This window comes from Polyergus mexicanus, unplaced genomic scaffold (genome assembly GCF_030449975.1).
Source record: "Polyergus mexicanus isolate NDT 795.1 unplaced genomic scaffold, iyPolMexi1.0 SCAF_26, whole genome shotgun sequence".
Lineage (NCBI taxonomy): Eukaryota > Metazoa > Arthropoda > Insecta > Hymenoptera > Formicidae > Polyergus > Polyergus mexicanus.
The window spans coordinates 3,650,322-3,677,298 of NW_027223346.1; the positions used below are offsets into that span (position 1 = coordinate 3,650,322).

The 26,977-nt window shown below is 30.4% G+C and overlaps 2 protein-coding genes across 5 annotated transcripts; both read right to left on the reverse strand.

The window, feature by feature from the left end:
* Positions 1 to 152: 152 nt before the first annotated feature.
* LOC138943329 (uncharacterized) lies at positions 153 to 14,391 on the reverse strand. 4 transcript variants are annotated; one of them, XM_070314062.1, is made up of 4 exons: positions 14,186 to 14,391; positions 6,454 to 6,704; positions 1,911 to 2,152; positions 153 to 1,661 (listed from the first exon to the last, which is right to left on the reverse strand). In XM_070314062.1, exons 2-4 carry the CDS (start codon positions 6,700 to 6,702, stop codon positions 1,658 to 1,660), a joined length of 495 nt encoding a protein of 164 aa, XP_070170163.1. In that variant the 5' UTR covers positions 6,703 to 6,704; positions 14,186 to 14,391; the 3' UTR covers positions 153 to 1,657. The 4 variants fall into 4 exon arrangements, with proteins under 4 accessions (XP_070170163.1, XP_070170161.1, XP_070170164.1 ...); XM_070314060.1 differs by lacking the exon at positions 14,186 to 14,391 and adding an exon at positions 8,758 to 9,039; XM_070314063.1 differs by lacking the exon at positions 14,186 to 14,391 and adding an exon at positions 8,744 to 9,037.
* A 6,830-nt stretch (positions 14,392 to 21,221) lies between these two features.
* On the reverse strand, positions 21,222 to 22,858 carry Vps20 (vacuolar protein sorting 20). Its single transcript, XM_070313986.1, has 3 exons — positions 22,653 to 22,858; positions 22,290 to 22,399; positions 21,222 to 21,993 (listed from the first exon to the last, which is right to left on the reverse strand). The coding sequence occupies exons 1-3, from the start codon at positions 22,716 to 22,718 to the stop codon at positions 21,531 to 21,533; spliced, it is 639 nt and encodes a 212-aa protein (XP_070170087.1). The 5' UTR covers positions 22,719 to 22,858; the 3' UTR covers positions 21,222 to 21,530.
* Between the last annotated feature and the right edge of the window lie 4,119 nt (positions 22,859 to 26,977).

A 26,977-nucleotide genomic window follows, 5' to 3' on the forward strand; every position in this document is an offset into this window, starting at 1 on the left:
GACAGACTTTATAAATATAATACACATACTTTGAATTTTCATTATTAAAGTATGTAAAATAATAAATAACGAGTGGTTTTCCCTGTACGATTTGAGGCTTAGCAGAAAACAATGAAAAAGGAGGATGTGTAAAATATAAAAGGTTCACGTAGAAAAATCTCATATTCTTTATTTGTATTTTTTGTTATAAAAAAATCTTATTTTATAATAAAAGCATCGCCATTATATTCGACAGTGTTGCTTCACATTATCAATATGTATATATGTATAATATTATATCACAATAAAAATGGACGTGCGAATGGCTTTCGCATGAGTGTACCGTGCGCGCGTGTGCGTAAGTTAAAGAAACAGATACTGAGACGATATGGCAGAAGAACATTCTTCAGTAAATTATACGCAGTTGAGCTCTCAACGCGCTAAATGCTCTATTATTATGACTCCTCTTTGGATCATTGTAAGATGCGATTGTCTTTGAATACTCGTCGCATTTATAACAGACATTCTCGAGAGTGTAAAAATTCATCGGAGCTTTTCCATTCATCTTATATAAAAATAGATTCGACAATTAAGCTATTTGTTCTAAAAATGACATGAATTAAATTCGAATATAACAAACTTTAACATTGTAGGCGGTAAATTGATGCGGTTTATATGTATTTTAGCGGCATTTCTTCAATTTTATTTATATTACTTTCCAATAACAATCATGACAAATTAAACGTGTATATAATAGAAATTGCATAGTTGCTCCGTCAATTGATTTTAAGAATCCGTCATTTCTGTAGATTAGCACGGTATCAATTAAGTTGCGATTCGAATCATTAAATTGAATGAACAGCGGACCGCGAGCTGAACGTAATGTTCGAGTGTCAAAAATTGTTACCTTATTATCGCCGTTACAAGACAGCCAAGCAAGCACGTTGATAGAAACCACGCGGACGTTATGATATAATGTATCGAGGAATATTCTCGTCGAGACTGTCATCGAATTATATTGAAAATGAAAAAGTAAGGTATATATACATATCTCTATCTTTGCAATTGTGCATTGGGTGCCCAGTACGTTATCGTGTACCATATCACCTGTTTTCGCTTTCTCACACGCGTATTACTTACTTACTGAGAGATCAACAAGTGAAAAAGTGATGGTTGGATTTGATGATGATCGCAATTCTTTAGACCGCATCGAGTTAACTCGGATATCGTCATGATCAATGAAATTTGTTTAATGATCCCCAGTTTCTTTATAAATCATAACAGGAGAGCTATAACGTAGTTGTAAAGGAAGAATTAATCGTCCTGAATGACGTTGGTACCAGCAACGTTCCACAGTGTTGTCCAATAGTTAATTATCTAAGGAATCGACATTTGTGAGATGTCAAAATAGATATCCTCATTCGATTCTTGTTTGTGGAAATGTCGAACGATTTTTGGATGGCTCGAATCCTCCTTCTTCTCTGGCAAGATCGTATTCTGCACAGCTACGTATATGCTTTACAGTTACGCATTTCGCAACGACGAAAGCAAACAACGAAATTATCGTACGATTTCATATTGTTTGCAATCTGCAACTCTTGACCGTTCTTCGTAATTGACGTCGGTTCTCACGTCGTAAACCGTATTTATTGGTCTCTCTATTCCTAGCGTTACGATCTCACCTGGAACCAAGAAAGATCGATTCGAAAAGCCTGACTTTTTTTAATAATTTACAGAAGAAAAAACGTGCCATAAGAGTATTTGATAAATAATATTATTTCTCGACATAATTAATAAAATCGAGTATAATCTAAATAAAAATAATAGCCATAAAATAAAAATTAATGCATCGATATCTTAAAAGAACGAGAAACAATTATTCATGTCCCAAGATGTTGATGCAGCATTCAGGAATTTACGAGTGATTTTACCTCGCGTACGGCGGTGGTGGCGTTAGCGTAGAAGAAACGATACTGATGGTCGTCGGGATAATTTGTCCTGAGGATAACGGCGGCGTGCTACCATTGCTCAATCTGATTAATTGACTAGGATTTAGCTTGATGGCATCATCGTAGCTCGGTGGTGCATCCGTGACCGCTTCGTAATCGGGCGGCTTCTGTCTCGACAAGACCGAAGGTTCCTCGATGGAAATCACGTGGATTGGATCATCGATCTTTAAGAGAGAGAGAGAGAGAGAGAGATGATCGATTGAATTGATTTTGAAATATTAATGGTATGTGCTATATCCTCCGTAGATTTTCATGAAAGTGTATTAGTCAACTTCAAGAATTTTTTGAAATTATTTAACTTTGATCGCTTGCTAGTTAATTTAAGAGATTACGTTTCGCTAACTGGTTTCAAAAATTTTTGAGAGATTGCTAACTCTTTAAGGATTAATGATCCCGTCCTTTAATTAGGATCTTTTGATGTTTTATGACTTATATTTTGCGACTTAATTTTGGAAATTTTATAAAGTTTCATAATTAAAATGCAAAAGTTTCTGCAAGTCTGCCATTGTATTTTTAGAATTTGTGATGCATCAGGAAGATTCAGGAAATGAATACTTAACTTCGAGACTTCTCACGCAATTACGTAAGTTAACGATCTTCTACAGAATTCTACAGTCTTATAACTTTAAGTTTAAATCACGTCGCGATTCAAAACATGTATTTATAAAAAAAAGAACCGCACAATTAATCATTGTGGAAATATATCGTCGCCGGAGAGTCTATTTAAAGTATCCGGATCGACGTGCCGACCCCGCACAGTTCCCGCGATATTCTACGTGCCACGTTATAAGGATGTTCACCCGGAAGTGCACATCGCGCTATATTCGTCGTAGGTCGTCTATAGATATCTATCTACGTATTCCCAACTCTCTCGCTATTCTTCGAAAACATTATGACTGGCTTGAATGTAAGTCGCGAAAGGGCGCGTGCGAGATACATATAGGGTGACGCATGAACGCGCGCGGTGGACAAAAATAAACGTGGCTATTTGCGGGGATAAAGAAAGCTTCGTTGGAAAATTGCATAATGAGTGGGAACGCGAGGTGAACGACTGTAACTTCGAGAGGTCTCGGCTGCACGAAAGTCTTTCCTGGTAAAGCGTGCTCTCCTCAATTATCGCTGACCTCGAAGATTCGGGGAATCGACACCAATCGCACTCTATATAGTAATCAAATAACGTGAAAGTAACGTTCTTCGTTGGTACCAAATATCGCTTCGTATATCGTTTACAACACGATAATTGGATCGCGAGAATAATACGATACCAAATATGATTGAGTATTATTTACACAATATTTGTCAGATGATAATTAATTGATCTGCAATTAAATTATATTAAATAATAATAAATATCTTGAATGGACAACTGTTGAATTCGTGTGAAAAATTCCTCAGATACACGTGACCATTAAAATGATTTAGAAATACGCTGAAACTACCTTATCATATCTCTCATAGATAACGTTTCAAATCTTTATTGCTCGAGTTTATTCGAAAAATTTCCCAAATATCATATGCATCGACTTCATTCTCCAGAAGTGGCCTCACAATATATCTTAAAGATTATCGTACTTCAACAAGAAAATTAATTAATTAATTAACTTAATTGGATGTCTAAGAACAACGGTTGCGTTTGTTAATTTGAGAAGTCCTACTTTCGTAAAAATAGATAATATTGCATGATAACACAGTGTGTAGTGAATATAATAGTAAGATATAATACACGATGTCTTTGCTTAACACACATACCATACTTAACAAAATGTGCCAGCGAGAAATAAACGTGTATGGAATTATAGATATATAATAGATATAATAGAAATAAATGTGTATGGAATTTAATTATCTATAATTAATAATATGAAGCCGACAAGTAACACTTTTCTAGGTTCAAAAGCTTGTTATCTTGCCTCAAATCAAACTTATCTTACGCTGCCGATTTAAAAACTGTTATTTTTTTAAGACGATTAAGACTTATTTTAAGACTTATCCAAGGATAAGTGATGATGAAAATAGCTTGGTATATGCTTCCGGTTAAATATCCTTACAACAGTAATCAGCATTACAGACTGCCACGCCCTTCTTCACACGACCTAACGGATCTTTTATTTTGCATAAATTTAAGTATCTCGAAACTAAATGTTCTTCGTACAAAGATTCTTTGATCAATTTAGAGTCGAGTTCTTCTTGACAAAAATACCGGCGTCAATAATTTTCAAATTGTAAAAAAAATAGTTTCGCTAAATTAAACTTCGAGCGCGCAATCAAATGGATAATAAAAAAACTGCGTTTTTTATTTCTTCAAGTGGAATTTACTTTGACGGAATTTTAGCTTAAGATTTTCTGTTACAATATATAATGTAAAAAATTGAAAAATATTAAACAAAATAACCTTCGATTTTTTTCTAAGGAAAAATCGACCTCAGATTATAAGGATCTTATTGAAGCAACATCCAGTAATTTAAGGACGTTCTATATAATGTAACGAAACATGAAGCATGGACAGATAGACATTTGAAAATGAACAAATCGTTTATTTTACGCGGGGAACATTTGCCGATAATTTCTACGAAGAAAAATACTTTCTGGATTTAAAATAGCATACGGGCTAGAAAGGTAAGCAGGTGGAAAGAGAGAAACCGAGGCATAAGGCGCGCATAAAGCAGACAAGAAGGTTGAAAATATTTACAATAATATCTTCCTTAAACCCGTTATGTGATCATTAATTAATATCTGTCAGTATTGTGAACGTTAAATATTAACGACTGTGTGTAAAATTTGCGCGCCAATGGACTGACAGTAGAAAACTTCCATACTCGTAACATGTTAAAATTATTTTTAATCATACGATAGTAATGCCGATCGTATGGTGAGATATTATAGGTTGATTGCGTAATAGTATGAATCATCTAGATGCCGACACAGTATATTTATTATTCTGACAATAATACTAATTCACAAAGAGAAGAATATGTTTTCGTTTCGAGGAAAGGAAAAGCAATCTGTGGAGGCATTTGTAACATTTCCGTCACTCGAAACCGAAAGGAAGAAATTATAGTAGTATGATGCAATCATGACTTCGCACCATTTTATAGATGACGTGACAGTCTTGTAATGAGGAGATTTCTGTCTCCTTGAAATTTTTATGATACCCGCAAACATTAGGCGCATTTTGCCAGCGAAGAAACGCACGACGAACGCAGGGTGTGTTTATCATACGTTGACGATTTATGAACGTGCCACGATACATATTATCTGATACATATGAAAATATACTCTCTTTATCATTCTTCTCGCGGGTTTTATTTGAAGAGAAAAAGTATAAGCTATATATATATATATACGTGCACACATCGCGGACGAGGTATATTATTAAGCTTCTCCTTATTCTGCCCACCGTCGCTAGTAATAGCGACTTATACTGCTAGGCTAGGCTATATCTATAGATAATACGCGTTCTTTTGTAGTCTATAATAGGGAGTTGACCCGGATCGATCTAAAAACGTTTTAGACCGATCCCCGGGGGCCTTCAACCGCGCCGACGACCTGCATCTTTTCCAATCGCTAAAGAGACTTTATAAAATCAATATTTGTTGTCACTTCTCTAATTAGCAATTTTTAAACATCTAAAAAATAATAAAATATAAATATATGGAATGTATTGGTAAGTTGATAAAAGAAAATATTATTTAAATTTACAGAGAATATATGTTAATAATATAAGGGAGGGATAATTGTCTTATTAATAAATAAGAGTAGAAATAAATTTTGTTCGTATGAAAAAAATTTATACGTTCTTTAAATCTTTTCCAAGGATTTTCTGAAGACAAACTTTTATTTTTATATATATTTTAATCTTCTTTTCTACAAATCAAATGTTATAATGATAAAAATAAAAAATATTAATATATACTAATAAAATTAATTATATATTTTTACTATCATAATTAAACAATAATAATAGTGATATAATTAGTTTAAAGATTGTATCTAGATTTTACTTGACGTGCTTCGTGGATACAGTTTAGCTTGAAAGAAAATTTAAATATCCGAAATGGAACTCGCAATTACGTTTCGTAATTCTTATAAGCTAAACGATTAAAGCAGTGAATTAGAAAATAATGCGAGAGCACTTCTTCTATTTATTATCAGAATTATTTTGACAATCGAAGAATATAAAAAATTAATAATAATCACTTAAACACATGCATATATGTAAAACTTCACGTAGGAAAGATGACTAATGACGGTAGGCTTGTAGAAAGAAAGATTAATAGTCTGAAAACCGGCAAAAAAAAAGAACATGACACGTTTGCGGTGGCTTTATGAATGTTTGTGAGTCACAGCTACAATTCTTTACTGGCGTAAGTTTCCTTCAAATTCCGATTCAAGTCAAGCGCGAATTTTGTTCGCGCGGACGAATGAATTCGCTATCTCTCCATAGATAGCGAAATACGAAAGTTACCTGTGCCGTGATCGGATGATTCGTATGTTGCGTGTGCGTGCTCGTCCTAGTTGGCGGTGCGTGCAGCCAACAACACATCGCGGCGCATATGAGGAGAGCCCCGGCAACTATGCAGGCGACACCGACGTAACGCACCGGCTCGACATAGTTCTCCGCTAAACCCAACCAATTTATCAGAGCCCCGACGCATAGAAGAACCATACCGTATCGGTACGGACGCTGCGATCTCCGAGATTCCTCCAAAGACATAGCTGAAAAATATGGAAATTGTTAAATACAGAAAATATTCCTCTGCACACAACATTTCGCAGAAGTTTCTCGCAAAAAAGAATAAATGTTTTAACATCGAAAAAAATTATATTTATGCAGTATCAAAAAAAATCTCGATTGATTAAGCGTTGTTAAAAATAGTCCACAATAAACAAGGGAACGCCGCAATCCATCACTTGATTCGAATGTAGTGACATTTATGAATATAAATTGGATGGTATCATTTAATATTGAATGATGTTAGTACAGCTGTCAAATGTATGCTGGTGGCGGCCTATAAATTTAATAGCGCATAGGTGATATTTAATCGAAGATACGTTCCGATTGTTACGTTATGTAGAATAACAATCAAAAAATTATAAATAAAACATATAATTCTTACATGGCTATTAAAATATAATTATCCGAGAAATTAAGAAATTTTAAATTTTAATGGTAGAGCAAAGTAGAAATGGTCGACGTTATTCAGTCCGATTTCACGATATTTAATATACAAATCTCTTCTAATACTTTTCATTCGATGATTTATATAAAGTTCAAGATTTGTTATCGTTTCTAGTCCAGAGTATCAAGCTCTCGAATCTGTTCGAACCGATATATCTTTGAAGCCTGAAATGTCCGTTAGAAATGAAAGGGGGAGATTATCGAAGATTCGTATGATTGATAGCTCAACGGCGATTAATGTATTTCGCGAAATAACGGCAAATAATTTCTATACGAAAGACATACGCGAGTTTCTCGTTTGAAAGATGGGTCAACCGTGTCACGTTGAGTTTCATCGACGCAAATTGCAATTTTATTAAGCAGCGTTTGCGCTCACAATATTGACGAAAGCAGAAAATGTTTATTGCAACCATCTTGATAAAAGACACGCCACTTTTCAAAGTAGGCTACTCGTATAAAACTCCGTTAGTCATTCGTCTTTGTGGATACCAGAAAGGGTGACAAATATAACGTCAAGAATTAGGTGAGCGATAAATAATGTCTCTCTAAAATTACTATGCAGATATATTCCGATACATTTTCGTCTTGTGGATATTTACTGTTTTATTCCGACACTATTCCATTATGTGTAATGTATACATAAAGCTATTGAAAATTAAAAGCGTTAAATATAGAAGACGATAGGACACATATACACGAACTTTAAAATTTAGTAAACTTATTTTACTTGGTGTAATAAAAAATTAAATTCTCTGTTTGACAGTTAAATATAAATGATAATGTATGAGAATTTTATTTAAAAACGAGAATACTGGTCTCACGATATTCAGCGATTCCTGAATTGTAGTAAAATTATTTTACTGTTGAAAAATTGCTGTCACGTATCGACACTCGCGCATAATGTCACGAAAACGTATCCAAGTGAATAAATGACAATTGTCGAGATATAATTCTATTTGAATTCTCACCGCCGAATTAATAAGTTATTCAGGAACTCAATTCATCAGCTGTGCTTATCATTCTTACATAATTCATCGGCCAAGAGGCTATAAATATTCTTCGATTATCTACAAAGTAGGCTACATGCAAACGATTATAACGCAGATAAGCTGTGTCGGCATTAGTACGGAACGATCGATATTTGTCATATTTATATGTTATTTTAGCAACAAATATTGTTCGATTATTAAATGCAATATTTCATTCATAAAAATAACGTACGCTAAAAAATAATTTCATTACCGCATTACCGCATTAGATATCGCATCTATATAATTATTGCGGGCTAATTTTATTTTAATGCACTCGCACCTACATTAACGTCCAAAACATTAATATTCATGTCGTTAAAATTGCACTTAATAAATACGGATAATGCAATAACGCAATTTTAAAGCTGCCTTATTACATGCAAATTAATTCAATTTTTATCTCTGTCAATCGAAAGGTTACTTAATAACGCGATTCAAAATATTGCTCCTTTTAAAAAATGTTGGTTTTTTTTTTTTGCCATACGTCAAAAGCTTCCAGCTTAAAAAATTACGCGAACAATTTAATTTTAATTAATATAACATACTGTAATTAGTTTACCGATGGACTCGTCCATGGTGTCGGTTATGAGAAATAATATGCCAATAACACAGCCGTTGTCTTTCGAGTAGCAAATTTTTTTGGCGACTAACATACCGCGCTACAGATCGCCGTATATAAAGCGATGTGAACATAATAGAGAGAGAGAAAGAGAGAGAGAGAGAGAGATGGTTCAATTCCGAGCCGAGACGTATGATTATACGATCTGTTTTCGAGCATGTCATTGAAATCGTAAAGATAAAGTCCTATTTTCGAAACGTTATCATTCCCGATCAGTAGCGAGCTCGTCTTTAAACACGTGAGAAGACGCCGTAAAATTGTCTCATCGCGGTGAGGCGCGTTTAAATGCATTATGTGCGCAACGAAGATACAAGCGTCACTGTCAGACTCAGACTCCGTGTGCGTGCACAAACCGACGCAATGACGCGGTCGCGAAATTAATTCCAATTTACATATATACTCGAAGCGACAACCAAGGACGTGACTTGTACTACGAAGCTACGAATCTTCTCAAATGCCTAGACTATGCTCAATGAAGTGCAGGATATTGCTTAAACGCAGCTTGTCCCGATGTAGATATGCCATATCTTGTTTCTGCTAAGAACAGATTGCGCTAGCACAGGTAATGTTGCACTATGCTAAAGAAAAGATTTCAGATTCATCCAAAATATCAAGAAACTTGATCAAAAATTTCAACAAAAACTATGAATTATAGCAAAGAAAAAGAAGTAATATAATAAATCTTAGTTAAGGAAAATTTTTTGCATTATCCAAAGAATCTTGTAAATGTAACGACTATATAATCAGGCAACTTTCATCCTTGCGGCGTTAACTTTGTTGCTGATGCAAAAAATATTGCATACATATCATGAACGCTATCGGCAATTTTTTGCTTCTTGCAAGTACATCGATTTTTAACCGTATAATGTACGTACAGTTGTAATGAGAATATGCAGAATATTCCAAGGCTAATGGAATATGTTTTAATGATGCATACTAAATAATAAAACTAAGAATATCGTTGCATTATATAATAAATGTAATGAAAAAAAAAATTTTAAAGATGAAAGCGCTTTTAAAAAATTACCATACAAGCACAAGTAAATATAATTAAATGTTCTTCAGATATTTTTTTATTTGAGACTTATAATTGCTATGATATTTAATGTAGAAAGCTTAAAAGATTAAGTTAATGGAAGACTGATTCTAAAAATTGTTTAAAAAGTTTCATTAAGGTATATTCGTAGTTTGTTGATGCGGTCAAAGTTCCCCGACAATGCGCGATTTTGATACTTTATTTCCTTAGTTTTTTTCTTGGCAGTCATAGATAATGATAGGACAGCAAATAATATTATTGCAATTACCGGCAAGTGGCTGGTTGCATTGGAGTAGCGCTTCGCGCACAATTATTGTCTCAAATATATAATGATCAAATATTATCACACAATATATCGATAAATACGTGCGCATAAAAATGCACAAATTTCGTACAAATTTCAAAAAGATCAAAATATCATAAAGTATTAGAATAAAATTTCATAACATTGTTTGTTTTATTCTTGTATGTCGTACTCATGCAGAAACCCGTTTAGACTTGATTTTTATTTACACGTCGACATCTTATAGTAATATTTGATTTTACGTCAAATCTGAAATATACAGGATGTCCCCAATTTAAATGGCAAAAGGCTTCAGGAGCGTGTAGAGGACCGAAAAGCTAAGACGGAAAGTCCTTTAGAGGTTTGCTCGTTTTTGCTCCATTTTGGAGAAAATCACAAAAAAAAAAAACAAGTTTTCGTTTTTTTACTTATTTATTTACATTTTATTTATGTTATCATCTATTTAATGCAGATATCGTTCAAAATGTTGCCCTCTTGCAACAATGCAAGCATTACATCTAGAACTGACCTCATTAATTGCAGCTAGACATTGTTCTAGTGATATTTGGCGCACTGCATCTATGATTCGGTCTCTTAATTGCTCTCTTGAATCGATTGGCATCGTAAAGGATAACATCAAGTGTTTACATATGTAAGGAACCTTGAAGCAGAAAGTTTATTCGGTGCCTATCGACTCAAGAGAGCGACTGACAATGAGAGATCGAATTTTTGCGATTTTCTCTAAAATGAAGCAAAAACGAACAAAACCTCTGAAGGACTTCTTGTCTTAGTTTTTCGCTCCCCTACACGCTCTTGAAGTTTTGCCATTTAAATTGGGAACACCCTGTAAATATGAAACTCAGTGGAAAGAGAGAAGGAGAAATGATAGTATTTAATTAAGTATATTAAACAGATGAGAAAAGATATGTACACCGAGAAAAACATGTTCAAAATGCTGTATATGATTCTAAAATTAAATTTAAATATAGATTTAAATACATCTTAAAAAATATGTACTTTATAATATATGTATATCTGATATACAATGAAAGGGTTAAACATAAACAATTCTTTCTTTCTCTACTGCTTGTTTCTTATATCTTCTTGAATATCTCTATTCTTAAACTTATCACACAGATGAAAAAAATACTTTGTCATAAGATTACATCTCACGTTCGTTTACATCACGAGGCATACAATATGACATTCAGAGTAACGTTAATAGATATGACGAATATTAAAGACGTATGATAATGTGCGCATACCAAATTATTTATAGCGTGCGATCAAATGATTTATAGCATATGGAAATATATCACCGATAATAAAGGAAAAACTTTTTTTTACATTCTACAATGCTAATCAAAAATTTGTTACTTGCTAATCGAAAATATGATTAAATCCAAAATAAATACAGTAAAACAAACACAAGTTGAAGATTAATATATACAATATATACATAGTATTATATATTAATAAAATTATATTATTAATCATCAGTAAACAAGTAAATAATATTTGCGTTATTAACGTCGATCGATTTAAATTACAATAATCATCGCTGTTTTGCCAACGTAAAGTACTGTATTTAAAAATAAATATATTTAATAAAATAATTAATATAAAATAAAAATATTCACTGATATATTTTTCATTTTTTCGCCATATGCAAGAAGTCGATGTAGCCGGTAGGTAACGTACTTCCCGGTGATAAATCGATCCTTTCTATGCTTTCGTGCACTTTACATTTTATCGAACGGTTTCCCAAACCGCGTGCGTGACGCCCGGATCTCTTCTATATTTACACGTGCGTTTTGCATGTCGGTCCCCCATAAGCCGACTAGAAAATCAACAGCGGCGCGACTCTTGCATCAACGGTTTGCCTACAGCATGGCAATGCGATTGTTACATGATTACCTGTCGCTTACATGGTTTGACCTTAACCCGGTTTCGCACTTTGCACACTTCGAATACGGTAGCAGTAGATAAGTAAATGGTAAATCGACTTTACGCTTACGAAGCTGTCGCATAAGAGCAGCTAAAATATCTGTAAGAATAAATTTATTTTTACTGCTGTCGTCGCCTATATTTGCATAATTTCCGATATGATCGATCCGAAGTGCGATTTACGTCGTTTCTGTTCCCATTTTTCTACTCTTTGTTATTATTCGTGTAATAAAGAGAAAAAAATTATGTTTACCATTTTTCTTATATAACATATGATGAATATTCACTATATTTTTTTCTATTATTTCTTACATATTTTATATATATATCTAGTTATTATAATGTTTATAGCGAATCTATTAAAATAATTCGAATTCGATTAAATAAATATTTGAATTTTACAGACATATCTCTTTTTGCACAAATAAAAGTTAAAAAACATATATTTCGTTCAAAGCAATTGAAAAATTTACAAACACGTTTTTTGATGATGCTGAAATTATCATTTGGAGTTCTTATCGCGTTCCTACGCGTGTTTAACATTACGCGAAAGCTGCTCGTGACTGCAAAAACTCAACCAAGAAGAGATGCAGACATTCATAATAGTCCGCGTCACTGATATAGCATAAGTTATCGCGCCTTCATAGACTCAACATAAATACTTGTGTCATAATTGCAAATCTTTTCAATTATTTTCCTGCTAAATTATTCATATTTCAAACGAGATCGTAAACTATACCGCGGAGATAAAAAAGATAAAGATAATGAGGAAAACAACATTTGAAGATATTCACTTTTAAGAATCTATTTAGTTGAAACACAAATCTTGTTTGCACTTCTATTCTATGCGACATGGATTATTATCGAATCATGCGCACGAAAATCATATTTTTTAATTTACACGAATAGGATTATCAAGAGTATTAAACGAGCACATTATTCAAATGACTGCAATATTGCAAAAGAAATTTATAAATATATAAAAATGATGATTAAAGTATCGTAATTTATTAATAATGTTATTTAAAGATAAATTTAGTATTTAATCTTTCCAATTGATAGAAAACAAATACGTCTGTAATGCGCAGATACATTTATGCGCTTAAAAAGTACATATGTTTACAATTCACAAGCTATTACACTTGTAAAGCATAAATAAGATACGATAAGAAGAAAAATATCTTCTTCACGAACGAATCCATATTCTATGCATACAAAGATACATTTGTTACGCGTTTATGTTGCAATAATATCTGTCTAACAATGTTTTATAATGAATTGAGGATATCAAATATGTATTAACAAACATCTCCGCGTGATTGCTCAATTAGTAAGTTGAAGAACTCGTTTATAAGTCGGTCTCAATATTGTACATTACGGTACATTATACTATATATTTCATGCATTTAATAAACATGTCAAAATTTTTATTATAATAATATTTAGTATAATAATATTAATTTATATCTAGTATAAATAAATAAATTAAAATAAATGATTACTTTCTACAATGTAAATTTAAAAAGCTTTCCACAATATGTATATTGCATTATTCAAAAAAATATGATATATTTTAATTTTATTGTTATCCTTCATTTAAAGATTATAAAACTTATGTACAATCTATTATATTTTGTTCTGACAGGTCTTGTGATACGGTATATCATTTTTTTAATGCGCAGATGTAAAGATAGCATAATTTAAGAAAAAAAGTAAAAAAAAAAGAAAAAAAAATGAATGATATTAAGAGTGGAAATGGACTAGTTCTCTATAATTGCACTATAATATATTCTCTCAACGATACTTTTTATTACAATAACAATTTCGCTTTCTTTTTTATTTTTATTTTCGCCTAACTTTCTTAAGATCGTGTTATTAAATTTCTAATAAACTATTCGTACATGACATTATATATCTAGTAAAAGATATAAGCTTACAATATATTATAATTATTTATTTTTATAATTATCACCAAAGGAAATATATATTTTGCAACTGGATTGACCAAATATAAATAATGTGTATTGACATCGAGACAACTATCACATTCCAGTGTTTATCGTCGTCAAGTTCGCTGAAATCGAGAAAGTATTTTCTCTTACCTGATTTAATCTCCTTGGTAATATCGAGCTGCTCGATGCCGAAACTGTTGGCACGCACTAATCAGATTCACTGAGTCCTTGATTATTCTAGACCGGTTTATCGTTGCTCTTCTGTGCATCGAAGGGGCCCTATCGCTGCCCTGTTGACGCACCAAGAGAACGCAACTCCCACGAAGAGGACTCGGCGCAGACTGACGCAGCGACCGTTCTCGCCGTCTGTGGTCTGTCTAACTCACGTTGCCTGTTAACCATGGGAGGTAAACGCAGGCGCAGACGCAGGTATACGACAGGTATACTTTTTCTCCTATGAAGATGGGTCCGCAAATGAACCTTCCTCCGAGCTAGAGGCCCCTAAAGTTTGGGGAAAAAATTAAAAATTGGCTGTATGTCGGAAAAAAAATGACAGAAGGTTGAATTTGGTATAGTCCAGTAAATTATGAAGTAAAGTGAGCCATTAAAATGAAAAAATAAAAATGTATAGTACTAGAAAACATTAATTCATACATTTTCGAATTTTAGCTCGGAGGGGGGGATTACATTTGCGGACCCATGTTCATAAGAAAAAAAAAATACGCTCCTAAAGTTTAGGGCATTGTTTCAGATACACCTCGTATAATGAATTTTAATAAATAATAATATTATTTTATATTTTATGTTAAATAAAAAATTAAAAATATAGTACGAGATAATGCTACGAGATAAAAATAAAATAAACAATTTTATCAATATATTTATTGGACTTAGAAGGATAAAGAAAAATTATTGTTGAACACACACATAAATCTTCAAATTTTCTCTTATATCTCTTCTCTCAATATAAGAAACTACAACTAAGCTGAATGGATTATCATATCAATACATACAATTATCACACACACCAGTACATATATATATATATATATATATATATATATATATATATATATTTCTTATGCAATTAAATTATTTCATAGGGAAAATATTTTATCTGTTAAAATCAAGAATTATTTAATCAAAATGAGTTATTGATTTTCCTTCAAGCGCATCATGCTGTATTTTCCGAGTATAAAAGGCTCATTAAATACAAAAACTTGAGATGCCATCTTTGTGGAAAAATCTGTCTGAGATATTTTTAATTAATTGCTGTATGATAACGACGCGCAACGAAATAGAAAATGAATAATATCAATTCGATAATGACGATCGGCAACATCTCGTGTTGCAATCGAAAGTATCTGGTTGCGCGTCTCATTTTTATATCTAATACGCAACAATATAATTAGCACCTCGAGAGACTTGTTCTATATTTATATATCAAATAATATTTTTACCTATTTCAATCCGTAGATTTTGAATCACGTTATGTGATACTAATACTATCAATATTGATTCACGTGTTCAGATGACATGATACGGGTAAATACAAGGTCCCATTTTGACATCAATTACATTAAAAAGTCTAATCTATAATAATACAATAATTTATACAATAAAAAGAGAAACGAAGTATACATTTACTGTCTACAATAGATTTATATATATACAGGGGGGTGGGGTAAGGGGTGGAGGGGTGAAGTAACTCCGTTCATCTGGAATATTTCCGTTATTCTTAGAGATATGAAGAAAGATTACGAAAATTGTACGGTATCAAAAGAGCCATAATATGCTAGTAATAATTGTTGTGGGTAAAAGCACTTCGGGGATTTCAAGATCATCTCCATTTTATTAAACAGAATCATCTTAACTTTTTTTATATAAATAGATTTCTCGAAATATTTGCCGTAAAAAGTTATAATGGTAGGATGGCCAAAAATTGAATAGCTGACGTGATATATCATTAAACATAATTTTATATAAATTATAAAGCGTCACGGAAAATATTCATTTTTCGATTATCTTACTTCGATATTTTTATGCGCGATATAATGAAAAAAATCAATTGGTGTAAAAAAAGATAACTATGTTTTTTTTTTTTTTGGGTAGGGGATGACCTAGAAATCTCCGAAGCGCCTTTACTTATAAAAAAATTATTACTAGCATATTATGGCTCTCTTGATACTGTACATCTTTCGTAATTACAATGTATCTCTAAAAATAGCAGACACATTCCAGGTGGACAGAGTTACTGCTCCACCTTGTACAATATATACGCACACACACACACACACACATATGTATACATCACGCGCGAGCACGCACGCACGCACGCACGCATACAATATAATACATATATATATATATATATATATATATATACATATATTTAAAATAGATATATTAGAGTATTTACTTCAATAATATATTAATTAAGTAATATGTTTATATAACATTTTTGTATATAACTTAATATAAATTATTATGTTGTCAAACAAAAATTTGTATAAATTTGAATATTGGCTAAATTTTCGAAGTTCCGAAATTTGATGGAGTAAATGTTTTATTAGTTCTTACTATCGCATCATTTAAATAAACTTGAGAACTTTATTATTACAACATACCTGAGATATAAATTCTATAAAAAGTTTATACTTTTAAGAAAAAAACATGTGTATGTGTATGCGTGTGTGCACAAATTCTATTATAAAACTATTAGATAAAGTATAGACAACTGAACTTATCTGAATATGGTGTTTCAAAAAAATAAATTATGTAAAGATTGACGAGATTTTTGTTCGTAAAAGCAAATTAATGTATGCGGGAAAGATAAAAGATCAGTATATTTTAATGGATAATAAAATTCAGAAAGATAAAAAACAACTTGTTAATGAGATTTTAATGAAACGTGCATATTCAATTCTGCATATCGTATGCTTTTTATGAATCAAAAGCGCGTAACGATCGAAATTACAACAGGTAAATGTCCAAAGAATCAGCTTTGAAAAAAAAAAACTGTCTATAATCTATTTATAATTTATCGATAAACTGATTTTGTGAATCGATAGATATCAAATGATGTTTCTTTATCTAATATCTATATCGCAAATCGCTCGTAGCGGATATTGTCAAGATGAGAATAATAAGTGCGAGGTTCATGAAACGATTTGGATTCTTACCTAAAGATAATTTCGCTCATTATTCGGATAAAAGATAATAATTTGTGTCTCACTTGTGATAATTAAAATTGTAATAATAATTAAATTAGTGTCCTTGGCATTGCAAAAACATTTTTAGCGCATTAATCGTAACATGAACTTAATTGCATAAAATGTTTATGATTTTGAAGAAAAAAGTTTTAAAGCCTCATGCGTAGCGTAATTTCGTAAAAAATTTTGCTATGGAAAATGCAAAAGTTTCAAGCAGTTTTGCAATACACTATTAATATTATTATCGCACATATAACATTTACACACAACAATAATACTTTCCCTTTCTATTATAACATAAAAAATTTATACTAAATTATATATGCTTGTGTGCAAGTTTTCACTGCATTAGTATTATTTCTATATTTACATAATATTCTGTGTTTATATCATGTAATTTGATGGGGAGAAAACACAAAAACAAATTTCAAATATCGAAGAATAAATTTAAAAAATTTTATTTTGAAAAATTTGACTTAAAAATAAAATAAAAATAAATCAGTACCTCGACAATTGAGAAAAAAAAGGTATTTCGGACAATTCTAGGATTATATTGATGATAATATCTTGGCGATAAAACTTACAAAATATATGGTTCAATAATACTTCAGTCCGTGTGTAAATACTTCAAATCGTATATACATAGATAATCCCTCTTTTTTATAATCTAATTGTTGATGCTACTAATTATCTCAAGTGTTTTTCCCAAGTGGCTTCCTGTGATATAAAAGATATCATCGATGTATTCGGGCAATAACATCACAACGATTCTGAAAACTACGATCTGACTAATATGGAAAATTTAAGCAACCGAACGATTTTATATTTATAGAAGACACATATAAATGTTTTTATAGCTAGAAAGAAAAAAATGATTAGAGGAAGATATTTTTTCAATCGAGAATGTTAAACACTTGACAATACTCTTCATTACTTCTCTTGTTTTATAAATTTCTACAATTTACAAAATTTTCATCGCTCACACACGTTTATAAATCATAAATTATTTTTATCATAATGTATAACAAAACCTATACAATGTTAAAAAATAATGTATTTATACATAAATAATCCGTATAAATGATCGAGAGAAGTATCTATGATGTTTCAAAGAGCATTTTTCATTATTATTTTTAATAAATTATTGATTCGTTTAATATTATTCTTCAATTACGTGTCTTCCGTTTACAGAATTTATTTTCTATATTCGCACCACATGGTATATTGTTACTTATTTGTAAAATATTAGATTAACAAGCAGCGTTGTCAAACAAATTGTGCGTAAGATTATCGATCTTCACGCGTTCTTCCTTTCTCTTAATCTTATTCATTGATCAAGGCCGCCAGGTTTTAAATGCGGAACCATTCATCTTCGTGTAGACGTCATTTAAATACTTGCAGATTTTCGTACTTCCTGCTGGCTCGCAATATGTTCTAACTAATCATTTCTTTCATTATTTGTTCTTGCATCACTTCTCAAACATATTTACGTATGCAGTAGCTCGATGCAGCTAATATATATGCAATTTTTTTATAATTACAGCTTTTTTACAATTACTTAGCTCATTGACTTTGATGTATAAAAATATTTCGTATAAATGTTGACTAGGTATAAGCCACTAATATGTAAAATTTTTGGCTTATATACGTAAAAATATATAAAAAATTATTAAATTTTATATATATCTAACAAACTCTCTTCTAAACGATCTAATAACTGGATTAAAATTGTAAACCATTATTACTTTATGCTAATGATAGAAGTCAATTTTGCGACATCTAGGCGCCACAGTGTTTATAAAAAAATTAGAATGTATTACCGATGTCTCATAATCGTTTCGGCTTTAAAAGTTTAAAAGAAGACGCTTCCAAACATGCAATTGGTAATCATTGTGGATACAAAGATATATTGAGTGTCCTGGCAAAAGCTTCACGTCTCTGTGTACATATAACATTATGCGCATTTTAATAAAACTGTTGGCGAAAAATGCGCGATACGATAGCAAGATCAACATTTTTCGTTATTTTAGGATATAAAATCACGCATATATATAACGTAAATAATAATAAATCTGAGTTTCAAATGGAAGGTGTTATTATTTCATGGTACAAGTAATATAGATAAATCCAGTCGCATAATATAATTGACAAAAATTATTATTTTATAATCAAGAAGCTTTTATCTTATGATGAAAGATTCAATCGAATTATAAAAATAATATAAAATATAGAGAAGATTATCATGCTAATATATATGAAAAAAGGAAAATTCTGAAATAGAAAAAACATATTAGTTCTAAAAATTAAGAAATCTAAAATATTTTATATTAGGTATTCCGCAATTTTTATGCGATGTGCATAATTTACCAAATTTTCGTACATATCGAGTGAGTGAAAAATTTAAACTCTTGCAAATCTTTGCAATACTGGTCAAGATATCTTATACTCATATTGTCATCAGGAAGAAGCGATACAGTGGCCTTGTAGTGGCGAACGATACCTTATCACCTGGCTAACATGTTTCAGCTGGAAAATCACGTACATATTATTGACTAAAAAATATAGTTATATCTAAACAAACAGATCGATCTCACTTGACAAACAGTATTTACCATGCTTGTAGATCTTTATCACGAATCCGAGCTTAATATAAGATAAAAACAATATATATCATCCGTACTACATTAATTTAAGCATAGAAATTAATAATATATTTCAATAAAGCTAAATTAATGCAACTTGTCGAGTTCACGTATACAATTCATGAAATATAGTAATATGTTAACAACTCGTAAAAAATTGCGTAGAATTCAGATATTAAATATACATGTTTAAATTGATTATAATTAGATCATATATAACAAACTTATGCCATCGTGTAAAGTTAAAATCATTATATTATAATGCATTAAATATTATATTAACAAACAAAAATGATTATTAGATTATCTTGTAATACATTTATATATATTTTTGACTTATATCCCTCCATGTGATGAAACTCATATTAATGATAATACATTTTTTTTTAATATATACAAAATAATATAGTAAAATATAAAAATTAATAAATAGCATATAAATAAATAATATAATTTTTAATTGACATTTTATAATTAAATATTTTTAAAAAGTGTATCTCTTTAAAATCAATTTTTTAAATGAGATATAAATTATAAAAAATGATATCAATATGGCTACAGATAAAAAAAAATTAAAACCTATATTGTTAGATAAATTATAATATTCATATTTTAATTCCTATTAAATTAAACCAATATTATCTACAATTTATGTGTGTGATGCTGACCTATTATTTCACAGATATTCATAAATAATTAAAGTTCTAGTTTCATTGTATGTGTATATCAATAATTCTAAAGTTTCTGATAATTTAAATAAATAATTTTCTGTAACTGTTGAATCGAAGAAAATGCCTCATAAAATAACCTTATTTTAAAACTCTTTAGAAATTGCAGGGATATGATCAGAACTATTTAATTTATACCAAAACTGTTTTAAAATATACAGAACTCTTAAAAATCTGTCAACGTCTCATCTTGTAAAAAAATACCTTTCTCGAGTGATATTCATTAATAAAAAATTATTTAATACTGCTATTAATTAAAACTCTATAGAAAATGAAATGATGCTTAATACTATATGTGAAAACTGTTTTAGAATATATAGAATTCGTCAAATTCTACCAGTATCTCATATACAGATACGTAAAAATATGCCTCTCATATGAAATTAATTAATGATCAAATTATTTAATATTGCCAAAGATTAAAACTATCAAAACTATATGAGAACTTTTTTAAATAAATAAAACTCCCGAAAATTGACCACAATGTCTCACCTCCATTTATATAAATATGCCCTTTTGCACAACATATGCTTAAATATTTATCTATAAAAAAAAATATATATAATTGATGTATATTCTTAATCACACATTAAGAGTAGAATATGTATATGGAAAAATTATGTTTATTCATATATTTATCTTTCTCGCATCATTACATTTTTATAAGTAGATAAAATATATATTGACAAAAAAAAAGAATATTATTTAAAACGCATTAAGTTATTAAAATTGACATTTTGGTTTTAACTAAAAATATGTGATACATATGTGTGTCTGTGTGTGTTTATATGTGATTCTGCTAGATAAATCTTATAAATTATTATATATTTTATTCTGTACATATTTATACTGTACATATATACATAGTTTTAAGTCTTGATTCAGCAGAAAACAGTCAAAATTCCTGAAATTTTCATGCCGTTACTGCAATAGGTTCCTGAATTTTTTCTTTTGTACGATTTTCATTCTCCTCTGGCAAATCCTTTGGCACATCTGGTAGTATAACATTCTTTGGTATTTCAGGAGCCTTCTCGTTGATCTCTGTTTCCAACAATGCATTTAATTCTGTTTCGATTTCGTTTTCATCGATATTGTCTTCTGCAGTGAATGTTGATGACAACGTTTCATCTATTTCTCTCTGCTTTTCAATACCCTCTCTTGTATCATCCATTATTTTTTCAATTTCATCAATAGACAACAAATCGTGTAGCTGTTTTAATGCAGTATTACCAATTTTTAGGCCATCAATAACTTTCATCTCAACTTGAGCAAATTCCAGATCATGAACCATACGCTCAAGATTCTCTAACTGGCCGTCTGCGCGTAACAAAACTTGTTCCTGATATTTCTTTTTACGCAACAAAAGCAATGCACGGCTATAAGAATAATGAATTGCAAAATAGTACACAGTATACAAAACTCGATTCTATGTCATTATATCATATAATATTAATTAGGCAAAAATGTGCAAAAAAAGATTAAAAATTGACAAGTTTTTACAAGATATAATAAATTATCGATATGCATTATAATCAAACATAAAACTTACAGTAAACAGTTGCAAATATATTAAGCTTATATACAATGCTTTATATATATATATATAAAATTAACAATACAAATAAATATAATAATCTAAAGAATGTATAATATTAAATAATAAAGTACTTACTCTTTCTTGCCATTTTTCAAAAGTTCTTTTGCAAGTAATCGTTCTTTCTCTAAACTTTGTTCAATTTTTCTCTGGTACTGTTTAATTTTATCTCTCACTTGTTTCACTCGCTGCATAAATACGAAGAATTAAATGACAGTGTGCATCTTTGACACTTTCGAGGTTATATATACTATATACTATATATACTATATAAATATTATATTTATATATATTACATGTCCAATATCATGTTTCATTTCTAATATATCGCTAATCAAATAACTGTTAACAATTCACGGGTAAAATCAAATTCGATCATTGATAAAAGAATAATTTAGTAAATTCAAATGTAACGTGATGATGAAAGGCTTAATTCCTTACCAGGATTGCTTTGTCCTGCTCGGTAACACGACTCGGTTGCTTCTTCTTTGCGAAAAAGATCCCCATTTTGACTGCGCTATCGCGGAATCGCGAGTTGAATGTTCAGTTCACTCGCGAATCACGTCGCGTCACGTCCCACGTCTCGTTTGATAGTTCCTGAGTGTATCGAGGTAACCTCCAAAGTAACCTCACTCTGAAGTCGACCGGCCGCCATGTTGGACTAATCGAGATAGATGCGATTTGCGGTTCTCGATGCGTGCGTTACAGTAGCGACATCTAGATCCATTTTAGAGCCGGCGAAACTACTTGGCCAGATTCATTTCTCGGTGCTACGATAAAACAATCGATTGGTACATGTGTGTACTAGCTAAATAGCTATAGATCTATAACTGTGGATCAAAATTACGGAGAAATATTATGGATTTATTAATGTTTTATTAGCTATGCGTGATGTTTTGCCATTCTAGTATATATTATGGACACCGATAATAAGCTATTATTGAAGTATTTTTATGTATATGCGTATGTGACAAAATTAATTTTTTTTAAATTAATTTTCTTAATAATTTTTTCCCTAATTTTTAAATATATAACGTATAGAAAATATTTACAATTGCTTTATCATCCTTGAAACAAAATTATCAAGCATTTTAAACAATATTAAATTATTATGCTTTTACTTTATATACATATATAGTTTATTAAATTATTAATTTATTATTAATTATATTATTTAAGTAATTTTTTAATTTATAAATTCAGTTGGATGCACTAGTGCGTACTGATGCACATTAAAAACTATTATATATAATAATTTATATATAAGCATAATTTATATATAAACATAAATAAAACGATAAGATAATCAATAATAATATACAAGTCTTGAAAATAAACATAACAATAAAGATATGCTTCGCTTAACACTATTTTGGTTAAAAGAACAAAATTCTTCATCCTAATTTATCCACCAAACGCTTCGGAGCAGAAATAGTATATTTAACGGAGTACATTTATTGAATATATAATAACTTTTATAAAATTTATATATTTCTTATATTTTTAAATGTAATTTTACTTGATTAATAAGATTTTTTCAAAATGAAATGACATAAAAAACGCGACATTATCCGGATAAATTTCAATTCGATATACATTTAAAAATTAGATAAAATATTTTTTTCTTTATCTAAGTAAAAATTATTCGAATTATATCGTATTTTTGATGTTATTTTAATTAAAAATCTCCCATTAAAATTATTTTTAACTTTCTAAAATAAAACAAATGTTTTAGTTTTTATTATATATGGTTTATGAATATTATAAATAAATTATTATAGATAAGTAAAGGTTTCTGATGTCAGCGAAAACGAGAGCGAGAACAAATAAAGAGCAAGCGAAATGACATTGTATATTCAAGCTATTTAAATAATATGATTATATCTTAGAAATAAATATATATGATCCTTCTTTTATCTCGTGAAGTTACCGATATTTGCATTAGCCACAAAACGCGGGAATCGATGTTGCATTGCATGAGATATATCACGATTTCATGTTGGTAATCATGAGCGGCATAGTGGACTCGTCGCGCACGAAAAATCGTTCGGGAAGAATCTATACGAAAATTCGGTCTAAAAAGGTAATCGAATAATTATTATGGTTGAATTATGATCCGTTATATATCGCGAATAGAAACGGATCAATATTTTTTGAATATCATCGATAGTTTATTTGCGAAAAGTATTTTTACGTATGCGATATATTTTGTGGACAGAAACGCGTCATTAAGAAATAAATCGAGTAATGGCACAAGTAATAATAAAAGATAAATGAGACAATTAAATAATCATGTTATTGCAATACGAAATAAATTTATGGTCATTGTATTCAAGCAATTTAAATAACATGGTTTTATGTCTTAGAAATAAATACATATGATCCTTCTTTTATCTCGTGAAGTTACCGATATTTGCATTAGCCACAAAACGCGGGAATCGATGTTGCATTGCATGAGATACACGATTTCATGTTGGTAATCATGAGCGGCATAGTGGACTCGTCGCGCACGAAAAATCGTTCGGGAAGAATCTATACGAATATTCGGTCTAAAAAGGTAATCGAATAATTATTATGGTTGAATTATGATCCGTTATATATCGCGAATAGAAACGGATCAATATTTTTTGAATATCATCGATAATTTACGTGGAGAAAATAATTTTACATATGCGATATTTTGTGGACGGGCGCACATAGTTAAGAGGTAAAGCACAAGCAATAATAGAAAAATAATTAATTGAATAATCATATTATTGCAATACGAAGTATCTATGATTATTATATTATCTATGATTATTATATTAGATATCTAAATAACATAATTATATTTGAAATAAGTAAATCCCCCCTCCCTCTCTCCCCACTTTACTTCGTGAAGTTATGATATTAGTATTAATTAGAAAACGCGGATATCAATCAATTTTCTCGTCACATTCGATATATTACGGCTTTATGTTGATATTTATGATGAGCGATATGATAGACGCGTCGCGTGTGAAACAATTTATATGGTAATTCGGACTGATATAATAATTATCACAATTAATAAAATAATTATTACAGGGGACTACGATGTGTTATGTATCGCCAATGGAAACCCCATCAGTATTTTCCGAATATCATCGATGGTTTGTGCGGGAAGTAATCTTGTCTACGGATTCTGCGGACGGGAGTATCATACGGAAATCTCATATAGGAGAATCATGCATGGGAATCGTTATAAGATTGAGGTACAGTAAATTATAATAAAAGATAATTGAGACAATTGAATAATCACACTGTTGCAATAAGAAATATATCTATGATCATTGTATTAAAGATATTTATGTATGTGTGCAAAGTTTCCTGAAGGGGAAGAGAGACTGTAATTAATCTTTGTTTGGAGTTTATTAAAAATGCCTACAAGCGGATGGATTAAAATAAATATAATTATATTATGTTCGAAGAAAGCATATGATTTATTTTATTCTATAAAGTTAGTAAGTTTTATTATTATTCAACGTATGCCGAAAATAATCAGTATATATGATTCACGTTCGTATTTAATAGGAGTACAATATAATAAATGCGTGCGCAAAATCATTCATAAAAATTCAAATAAAAGGATAATTAAGCAATTATGACGATGGGATTACGTATCGCAAAAATGCTTCAATATTTTTTAGATATTTTCGAATAGATTACGCGTGGGAAGTAATTTTGCGCATCGATTGTTGTAAAAAGAAAAAATATTTGATGTTATTAAAAAATTGAGATAAGTCAATCTAGTCAGCGTTCGTAAAATAAAATATACTTCAAATATTTTTATATTACATTTTATAAAATAAATGTTGAATAATAATTACAAATTAAATATTTTGTAATCCGCAAAAGATTAATTTGAATATACGTTTTATTTAATTCATAAATTTAGCACAATTTATACAAAAGTTGTTTTTTTCTGTATATTATATATGATTGTATATCAGTGAATTATTCAATTGTCTTAACTATATTTATGTTACTCGATCGCGCTTTACATCCTCGCGTATATTATTTTATATACACGATAACCGTGTCGCATTCTTGTGCATCTCTTGTGCATGACGGATCGAAAGATTTCGTGGGAGCATGAAAGCGAAAGAAAGAGAGTAGGTAATAGAGCGCGAGACATTATCAAATTCCTTTTTTAAACGAGATCGCAACAAGTATCGGAAAATAATTATATGTATATATGTATATATGTATATATATATATATATATATATATATATATATATATATATATACATATATACATATATACATATAATTATTTTCCGATACTTGTTGCGATCTCGTTTAAAAAAGGAATTTGATAATGTCTCGCGCTCTATTACCTACTCTCTTTCTTTCGCTTTCATGCTCCCACGAAATCTTTTATATGTACAATTATATTATATATATATATATATATATATATATATATATATATATATATATATAATATAATTGTACATATAAAATATTTCGGCAACGACTTTTCAATAACATGGTATTAAGCCTTGGTGGCGTAAACATTGGCGCGCTATTGTTTACGTATCATGATTTTGTTATTACTCATATAGCGACACTTGAATAAGAACTATAGTGGGGTGGGACGCTCCGTCGACATCAAATTCCTTTCTTATGTGTTATCATTCACACGACGACATCCGCGCAGTAAAGTAGTTGTGCGAGACGCTCCGTCAAATTCGTTTTCTAAACGCGATCGCGACAAGTACTCTGCGTTGATACCACTGCTT

Coding starts and splice junctions, on each gene's coding strand:
- LOC138943329 (XM_070314060.1), bottom strand. CDS start 8,851: ATGTTAGTCGCCAAAAAAATTTGCTACTCGAAAGACAACGGCTGTGTT. Junction 6,705..8,757: donor CACCATGGACGAGTCCATCG/GTAAACTAATTA, acceptor CATATTTTTCAG/CTATGTCTTTGGAGGAATCT. Junction 2,153..6,453: donor ATCATCCGATCACGGCACAG/GTAACTTTCGTA, acceptor TCTCTCTTAAAG/ATCGATGATCCAATCCACGT.
- Vps20 (XM_070313986.1), bottom strand. CDS start 22,718: ATGGGGATCTTTTTCGCAAAGAAGAAGCAACCGAGTCGTGTTACCGAG. Junction 22,400..22,652: donor AGCAGGACAAAGCAATCCTG/GTAAGGAATTAA, acceptor GTATTTATGCAG/CGAGTGAAACAAGTGAGAGA. Junction 21,994..22,289: donor TTGAAAAATGGCAAGAAAGA/GTAAGTACTTTA, acceptor TTATTCTTATAG/CCGTGCATTGCTTTTGTTGC.